The sequence below is a fragment of the Sinocyclocheilus grahami genome, unplaced genomic scaffold (assembly GCF_001515645.1).
Source record: "Sinocyclocheilus grahami isolate Dianchi unplaced genomic scaffold, SAMN03320097.WGS_v1.1 scaffold878.1, whole genome shotgun sequence".
Classification (NCBI taxonomy): Eukaryota; Metazoa; Chordata; class Actinopteri; order Cypriniformes; family Cyprinidae; genus Sinocyclocheilus; species Sinocyclocheilus grahami.
Genome location: NW_015506057.1, coordinates 179016 through 188499, shown reverse-complemented (window position 1 = coordinate 188499; position 9484 = coordinate 179016). Strand labels below are relative to the sequence as shown.

Sequence of the window (9484 nt, the reverse complement as noted above, 5' to 3'; positions counted from 1 at the left end):
GTAACTTTTATTCTCGCTGTAGTTGTTGCTGCTGCCGCCATGTTGTGAAGGCGCTGTGTGTTTCATTGTGAAAGCGAAACTACTTTGTTTCGAGGACAAAGTCCTCGATATCCGACGATATCCGCTTCGTCATGCCTGGAGCTGATCCGTGCTGGTTGCTGAGGGAATACATCAACTTCGCGCTGTGGATCGCTGGACCGGCTTTCACCGCGGACGAAGCGGAGTCCAGCCCGGGGTTGTAACATGTGGTTGCCGCAAGCCCGCCGGATGCTCCTTTGTCTCCTCACTCAAGCCCGCTGTGTATTTAGTTGTGAATGCGAAACTACTTTGTTTGGGCTTCCAAAAGATGACACAACTAGAAATCAGTGGTTAAGTTGTATTTACAACACTGTTCCAGAACAGTTCAACCCAAATATTCAGATGTGTGCAGTACATTTTATGGAGGACTGTTTCCTGATCCTGGTAGAGTAGACTACAATACTGGCTGTTCTGACTCACAGACTGTAAGTAAGTTTTTTATATTTAAAGGATTTGCCAGTGACGATTCAAACGCGAGTTTTGAGCAGTGTAGAGTAGCGCTTGTTGTTCGTCATTTCTCTGAACACAAATGCAGACATGGTTTTATGTTTACGGGGTGCCATGCAATGCGTAAAAAGACAGTACAAGTCATTATAATCCGTAATTATGTCTCCACTGGATGCAACAAATGCATCTTTATAATGGGTTTTAATGTTTTGTCTCGTCGCTCCGGCCGGACAGGGCATCACAATATGGTAGGGGTGTAACATTTCCATCACACGCTTGAGGTATTCGGCCAATCACAACGCACTGGATAGCTGGCCAATCAGAGCACACCTCGCTTTTCAGACCGATGAGCTTTGTAAAAATCTACGCGTTTTAGAAAGGCGGGGCATAGAGGAGAAACAATAATGTACAGTATGTGGACAATAATGTGTTTTTTTAACCTTAAACCACATAAACACATTCATTGCACCAAATACACAAAATAATGTTCTTTTTAGCAACATCATATGACCCCTTTAATAGAATTTGACATTTGACATTTTTTTTAGAATAAAATAAACTTTTGCAGAAATGTATGCATAATAAAAATACACACAATTAAATAAATGTATAACTTGACTGAAAATGATGTACAATAAAAAATATTCTGTTCTCAACTGATATTTACTATGATTTTTTTGATTTCACGATTTTTCATGATTGTTTTCTTCACCATCATGTCTCATATTTCATCTCACGCTGTTCACTGACAAAACTTTATTAGGGGTAAAAATGTTGGTTGTGTCTGAGAATGACATCACAACTATGGGACAGGTTGTATAAATCTTTATATAAATTTGTATTAAAAAAAATGATGTTTTATACCAATGCTTCACAATACAAACTGGTACACGCTTCTTTATTTTACTCGAAGTAATCATAAATTTGTAAAAAAAAATTAAAAGTTTTGTAACAAGTTTTATTCTATTTTTAATATGTTATTTACATTTTATGATTTATTTTTATATTATTAATATTATTTTAGTGTTAAAATTATGGGTTTGTACAGAGCCCCTAAAGTGACATGTTGATGGTAAAAAAAAAAAGAGGAACAATTATATTTCAATGTTTTTGTGTTTTCTCACAAAACGTTTGTATTCCTCCACACACACACAAAATAGTTTCATGAGAGAACGCAAATGTTTTAGGAGAGAATGTAACATTTCTCAGGGGAACACAATAGTTTGTGAGAAAATGCATTTGTTCTCTCAATTTATTTTTTTTCTCATCGCATGTCCTCTTAGGGGCTAAATAGGGTTTGGGACCAGGATAAAACTATAAATACGATTTTAGAAAAATAGACAAAATAAATAATAAAGGCAAGGTTCCAAGACAGTTTTAATGCAATGTATACACTTTATAACAAGTTTTTTATTTTATTTATTCATTTATTTATTTTTTACAAAAAAAAAAAGGAAATCAACCCCTTGGACATAATGATGCCTGTAATCGATCAAAACACCCAGGTCCCAGCCTATTATAAACAACATAGCATCAAATGTACGTACGTGCTGACAGCCATGGCTCTCACAGACACTTTCCCCACGGGTAAGCGAATAGCTTCAGTGTACTTCAGAGTGCGGTCACCAAAACCCGGCCTCTGAGAAGAAAGAGTAAAAAGTAAAGGTAAGAGAAAAGAAGTAAGAATCAGAGTAGGCATAAAGGAATGTGTGTGTGTGTGTGTGTGTGTGTGTGTGTGTGTGTGTATAAACACAGTCTCTGGAAAAGAACATTTAGTACTGTTAATGACTAATTCTGAGAAACATTATTACTCAGGCAGCAGTTGAAATATGTCCAATACCAAAACACCAGAAGAGAAGATATAACTTTCAAACATATATAAAATGTGCATAACATACATATTTTTGGAGAATACTACAAATATTACAAACATAAGTAAAACTAAATAAAACACAAACATAAATGAGTAACAGTACTGAGTAAATACTTGAATATGAATATATGATGAGGATTAACATAAGAAGCATAAATCAACTAATAATAAATCAAATGGATATGAAAAAAAATAATATATATATATATATAACAATATTGATTATTTGGATACATCCTTTTTTTTTAGGTCAAATGGGTTCAGCAAAAAAAACACATATGAACACATTTATGAAGATTGAGAGATTTATGAATATCTGGATGTGTTGAATTCACAATACTCGATGTTCATATGCCAAAGTGTAATTATTCTCGTCCTCCAGCACAGTAGGTGGCGCTGTGAGTTTTGTCCCTCATTGTGCTAGTCCGTGTTGCCATGTCCGCTTTTTATAAGTGATTTTGGGCTTGATTTGGTTATAAACGTTAGAAATCGCGGATGTGAGTTTTTGGAGTTGTTTTTAAATTTATTAAAAAGCAAATGTGCATATATCCTCTTATTCAACAGAGGGAGGTGGCAGATTGTGGACTTGTGTTTAATCCGATTGCTTCTTGATTTTGGGCAATCTGGCAACCCAGCCTGTAAACTCTCCCCGCCCATCAAACGACCATGAGTGCAGACTGAAATTCGACACACTTAAACTTTAAATTTATCTTTGAATGTATCATTTATATTATTGACATTTGACCTTCTCAGCAAGTAATTCCATCCTGATGAACAATGACAGAAGTTAAAGTCAAAAAAGAGTCCACGGACCCGGTAGATATCGAGAATAGGTGAGTTGAGCGCGTCCGCATGCTTGGCCTGTTAACAACATATTCAGCGTGTGGAGGAATTTAGAATCAATTATAGTTACTACCAAAGCTACTCTGCCATTTCTGTGTACTGCAAGTATTTATAAACCGACGTTTATTTTTTAATAGCGTATGAGTTTATACAGCTACTTAATTATTATGTATATAGCTATTATTCTGCCCAGAGCATATTTCGTATTTTCTTTTCTTTCTCTGTTGGACTGACTGACAAAGACAGGAAGATTTGCATCGCTGTTTCACCATAATGTAAAGCAGAGGAATTGATTTGACCACTGACGTGCTGCTGCAGAGAATGTTGGGAGATTTAGCTGAGTTTGGTAAAGCCACTTCTTTCCCTCTGTTGAAGGATAAAAGAGTTGTGTCTGCAGTTTCCACATGGGATCACAGACCAGGTCATCCAGAATGACATGCCTCACGTTGAGGTGCAGCAGCGGGCCATGGCCATCAACAGACTGCTGTCTGTGGTGAGATGCTCAGCTCCAGCTGACTGCATGAAACATGCCCATGCTTTTATACTCCTGTCTGACTCTTTATTTGTGTTCTCAGGGTCAATTAGACTTGCTCAAAAACAGCAATGGCCTTTTATACAGGCTTAAGGATGCTCAGTCTGCCAGGTTTGTCTCTTTAAATGCAAGAATATGCACAAATTAATATGAACTACAATATCAAATAATTTAATTTGCACACAAATTAGTGAATTTAGTCAAAAGAAATGCATGCTTTTACTTTAATATTGCATTAATTTGTTTAATTTGAATTCATTTAATCTTAAATGGAATCAAATTAAACAAATAAATGCAATATTGCATGTGTTTATATCTTTTTACCAATTCACTAAATGTGCACGCACAAATTTAGTGAATTAGTATTAACATTTTAAAAATACATTTTCAGTTTGATTTGAATTAATATTACTTCGCTAAACTAATGTGCAATTATACATGTGGTGAATTAATATTAATTAAATTAAGTTTATAAAAATATATACATATATATATAAAATAAAAAAAATATATATATATAATATAAAACATATATACAATTCTTTGAATCTGAATTTGAATTAATAATTTTACTGAATTTGTGTTCACACCACATATCAAATTTAGTGAATTAGTATTAATTCAAATACAATAATTCTAAATAATATTAATTAAAATGATATACTGTTTCTTTTTTGACAGTAAAGTAAAAGGCTCTGATAACCAAGAAAAGCTAGTTTACCAGATCATAGAAGATGCTGGAAATAAAGGTGCAATGCATTTTATCATTTGCATATTGTCGTTTTATTTTTTCGATAAATCACAATTAATATTGCGCAAGAAAGCTTATTTCAGTAGCTTTTTCTGATTTCTAAAGGAATTTGGACCAGAGACATCAGATACAAGAGTAACCTTCCACTCACAGAAATCAATAAAATCCTCAAGAATCTTGAGAGTAAGAAACTCATCAAAGCGGTGAAGTCTGTTGCGGTGAGTTGATCTCGGAACCTTATTTAAACATTTAAAATGTTTTATTAGCTTCAGACCTACAATGTCTTTCCCATCCAGGCCTCTAAGAAGAAGGTCTACATGTTGTACAACTTGCAGCCGGACCGATCTGTGACAGGAGGCGCCTGGTATAGTGATCAGGATTTTGAGTCTGAGTTTGTTGAGGTTCTCAACCAACAGTGCTTTAAGTTCCTGCAAAGTAAGGTGAGATTGTAATATTTCTTATTCCTGTTTGTGATCTTTGAAATTTAAGGCTTTGAATGTAAAAGAAGTGTGTGTATTTTCAGGCTGAAGCAGCGAGAGACAGTAAGCAAAGCCCCATGGTGCAAAGAAACAGCTCATTTGCCACCTCTCATGAAGTGTGGAAGTACATCTGTGAGCTCGGCATCAGCAAAGTGAGTGTGAACAATATCTTCAAGGAATAGGAATAGCCAAAAATGTAAAATATGCTGAACGTTTACTCGCCCTCAAGCCATCCAAGATGTAGATGAGTTTGGAGAAAAATAGCATTCATCACTTGCTCACCAATAGATCCTCTGCAGTGAATGGGTGCCGTCAGAATGAGAGTCAAAGTCAAGTCAAAGTGATTGTCAAAGTGCTGTACACACATAATAGAATAAAAATGTCAGTTATTACAAACAGTCAACAACACAAAAAAAGACAATAAGACACCATAAAAACAATAGAAGAAAGCAGCTCTCATGTGGCGTCAAATGCCAGACTATAAAAATTAGTTTTTAAGATAGATTTAAAGACAGCAAGTGTTTGAGCCTGTCTAATGTAGAGGGGCAAAATATTCCAAAGCTTCGGGAACGCCACTGCAAATGCTCGGTCACCCCTGCTCTTCAACTTTACCCGTGGGATAACTAAGAGCAAATGGTCAGCAGACCTAAGTGCTCTTAGCGGAGCATACAGCTTAATCAAGTCAGACAGATATTTAGGTGCTAAACCATTAAGAGATTTAAAAACAAATACCAAAATCTTAAACTGAATCCTAAAATGGACAGGTAACCATTGAAGAGAGGCAAGAACGGGGGTGATGTGTTCCTGCTTTCGTGTACCCGTCAGCAGTTGAGCTGCCGCATTCTGGACCATCTGCAGTCTAGAGAGAGAGGCCTGACTAATACCTATATAGAGGCCATTACAATAATCCAGACGAGTTGAAATAAAAATATGGACGATTCTTTGAAAGTCTTTAGAAGACAGGAAAGATTTCACCTTGGTGAGTTGTCTCAATTGGAAAAAGCAGGATTTAACTACCGAGTTAATCTGTTTGTCCAATTTAAAATCACAGTCTATGATAACACCAAAATTTTTTACGTGGGGCTTCACAAATGGTTTCAATTCACCAAGGTCTAAATCTGATAACTCACAAGTACCTCCTGGCGTAAACAGTATAACTTCTGTTTTATTTTCATTAAAATTAAGGAAATTTAGTGCCATCCAGGCTTTAATTTCCTCAAGACACTGTAATAGGGGTGCTAAAGAGCAAGTATCTCTTCATTTCAAAGGTAGATACATTTGCGTATCGTCTGCATAACAATGAAAAGTAATACCAAATTTCCTAAAAATATGTCCTAAGGGGAGCATATACAGGGAGAACAAAATAGGCCCCAAAATGGAGCCCTGGGGGACCCCACACGTGAAAGAAGCAGTTGAGGAGACAAAGTCTCCAAAGCGAATGGAGAAAGTTATTTCGGACAAATAGGATCTAAACCATCCCAACGCAGTACCCTTAATACCAACACATTGTTCTAAGCGTGTAATCAAGATCTTATGGTCTACAGTATCAAATGCAGCCGAAAGGTCTAGTAGAATTCCTAGAGTCCAAACAGCTGATAAAAACATCACAATAATCCACTGAATTGAATGAACATAATAGGTATAATAAGTTATGATATTCCTGTTTGCAGGTGGATTTGTCCATGGAGGACATTGAGACCATTCTAAACACGCTGATCTTTGATGGCAAGGTGGAGATGACCATAATCGCTGCTAAAGAGGGAACAGTGGGGAGTGTAGATGGACAGATGAAGCTCTACAGGGGTGTGAATCCCATAATTCAACCCACTGGCCTGGTCAAAACACCATGTGGACTGTGCCCGGTAACCTTTTAGTACATTAAAATCACAAATAGGGTTGCATGATATATATCGAATTGAAATCGATATAGTGATATTTCTTAGGGTGGTTGTCAACCCGAGCAGGTTATGGATAGAGGACTTGAAAGCAACAGTTTAAAGTAAAAAACAAAGACATCTTAATGATGATTTTGTTTCTTACAAACTCATAGATTTTTGATGTACACAACATTAATTTATGTACTGGAGTCGTGTGGATCACTTGTGGATTATTGTGATGTTTTTATCAGCTGTTTGGACTCTAGGTCTGACGGCACCCATTCACTGCAGAGGATCCACTGCTGAGCAAGTGATGTAGTGCAAAATTTCTCCAAAACTGTTCCGGTGAACAAATTCATCTACATCTTGGATGGCCTGAAAGTCAGTAAATTTTCATTTTGGGTGAACTATGCCTTTAATGTGCCAAGTTAACAACAGTAACTCTCTACTTTATAGGTTTTTGATGACTGTCATGAAGGGGGCGAGATCTCTCCGTCTAGCTGTGTTTACATGGCTGAGTGGCTGGATTTCTGAAAAGCCAACCGGGTGTCTTTTGTTTTTCTCTGTGGAGAAAGCATTTTTCATGCAGCGGTTTGATGCAACTGAAGATATCTTTTTATTTATGTTTTGAACATTAATGGCTTTAATGACTCGAGCAGAACTACATTAAGTGAATAAGAAGCAGCTTCCATCTGGTCGTCAGTGAAATTTAGGCTGATTTTCTTTTTCTTTTGTTTGTTATTGCTTCTCTTCACCCACAGATATGACTTTTGTTTTTATCAGCTGTTTGGACTCTCATTCTGACGGCACCCATTCACTGCAGAGGATCCACTGCTGAGCAAGTGATGTAGTGCAAAATTTCTCCAAAACTGTTCCGGTGAACAAATTCATCTACATCTTGGATGGCCTGAAAGTCAGTAAATTTTCATTTTGGGTGAACTATGCCTTTAATGTGCCAAGATAACAACAGTAACTCTCTACTTTATAGGTTTTTGATGACTGTCATGAAGGGGGCGAGATCTCTCCGTCTAGCTGTGTTTACATGGCTGAGTGGCTGGATTTCTGAAAAGCCAACTGGGTGTCTTTTGTTTTTCTCTGTGGAGAAAGCATTTTTCATGCAGCGGTTTGATGCAACTGAAGATATCTTTTTATTTATGTTTTGAACATTAATGGCTTTAATGACTCGAGCAGAACTACATTAAGTGAATAAGAAGCAGCTTCCATCTGGTCGTCAGTGAAATTTAGGCTGATTTTCTTTTTCTTTTGTTTGTTATTGCTTCTCTTCACCCACAGATATGACTTTAAAGATATACCTCAACCATATCAATAAATAAAGGTTTTCATATTTGTTGATAGGTAGTCTGCATATTGTACCATGTGTTTGAGCACTTCTATAATTTTTACACACTGCATCCACATTTTAGCAGATTGTTAATGACACTTTTTTTTTTTTATAAGAACGATAAAGCAGCACAGACTATTTAGGTAAATAGACTGACTTTGTGTCTGAGGTCATAGTTTGTATATTAAAAATTGTTATAATTTATAATATAATAGCATAATTTCACATTTTAAGCAAAAAGCTAACATTTGTCTGCCATTGTGATTTCTGTGTAAAAGCATTGTGGGCTACATGATTCTTCAGATTTTGTTCTTAAACATTTTTCAAAAAAAATCCATAAGATTTAGATATACAATGTAAATTGCTTTTTTTTCACTTTTTTTCATTCTTGAGTATTTTACATGCCTATTAGAGAGGGAAAGTCATCGGTACGCTTCACATGTTGGATACAACCTGGTTGCCATGACGACTTGAACATCATTGATAAAATATTTCAATATTTGCATATGAAAGATTCTCAGTACCCTCAACGGGACATCTTTGCACCTTATTTACTCCTAAATTGTTCATAGTAGTAGCTTGAGGATACATTTTTCTACTCTAATGTAGAAATATGCACCCTTTAGGGGTAGATGAGGTACAAAGTTGTCCTTTTAAGGTTAGTACACCAGTGACAAGCCTCTAAATGTGCAATTTCTGCAAATTTTTTCCTGACAGTGTTTGCATCCTTCAGGAGTTGTTAAGGTACAAAGGTATACCTTTAAGGGTCCTACTCCAGTGACAAGATGTTGGACCTTTAAGGTACCATTTGTACACAGTATTTCTGATGCAACATTGTGTTTATCCATGTGTAACCCTTCGGCTCTCCTTGGCTCCACTGCAGGACACCCTCGGTGGGCGGTTTGATGCATCCCAGGCTCTTGTTGGGGAGCTTTCATTGTTTAACCTGTGGGACAAAGTGTTGTCACCAACAGAGGTTGCTGCTCTGGCGGCATGTGCAGAATCGCCACACTTGGGAAACATAGTCCCCTGGACGGACCGAGATGTGGACGTGTTTGGAGGGGCCGTCAAGGACCCCGTGGACCCCTGCCTTCAGAGTTCCCATCCCCGGCAGTGAGCAGGGCCATGGGTTGATACCTTTCTTTTTTAAGGTGAGGGTAAATGAGACAAAAATGGCCTGAAAGGTATGACAACTGTGTCGTGGGTCCCGGTCTGTCATAGAATATATTTACCATAGAGCTACACTCTCACTGAGTTTTTGT

At 36.9% G+C, this 9484-nt stretch overlaps 1 protein-coding gene and 1 long non-coding RNA gene across 2 annotated transcripts in view; one reads left to right on the top strand and one right to left on the bottom strand.

The window, feature by feature from the left end:
* Positions 1-2160, bottom strand: part of LOC107563554 (uncharacterized) — a 5474-nt gene extending 3314 nt beyond the window's left edge. The window contains exon 1 of the long non-coding RNA XR_001606115.1: positions 2073-2160. This is a non-coding gene — a long non-coding RNA (uncharacterized lncRNA). The remainder of the gene's footprint in view (positions 1-2072) is intronic.
* A 706-nt stretch (positions 2161-2866) lies between these two features.
* On the top strand, positions 2867-7645 carry polr3f (polymerase (RNA) III (DNA directed) polypeptide F). The gene is made up of 9 exons (XM_016248428.1): positions 2867-3231; positions 3617-3734; positions 3817-3884; positions 4455-4522; positions 4630-4742; positions 4821-4964; positions 5048-5155; positions 6674-6865; positions 7337-7645. Exons 1-9 carry the CDS (start codon positions 3176-3178, stop codon positions 7412-7414), a joined length of 945 nt encoding a protein of 314 aa, XP_016103914.1. The 5' UTR covers positions 2867-3175; the 3' UTR covers positions 7415-7645.
* The last annotated feature ends 1839 nt before the right edge of the window (positions 7646-9484 follow it).

Bases quoted from the DNA above. Each gene is read 5' to 3' on its own strand.
- polr3f (XM_016248428.1), top strand. From the start codon at position 3,176: ATGACAGAAGTTAAAGTCAAAAAAGAGTCCACGGACCCGGTAGATATC. The intron at 4,743-4,820 runs GTGAGTTGATCT...TTTCCCATCCAG, and splicing joins AAGCGGTGAAGTCTGTTGCG to GCCTCTAAGAAGAAGGTCTA. The intron at 4,965-5,047 runs GTGAGATTGTAA...GTGTATTTTCAG, and splicing joins TTAAGTTCCTGCAAAGTAAG to GCTGAAGCAGCGAGAGACAG.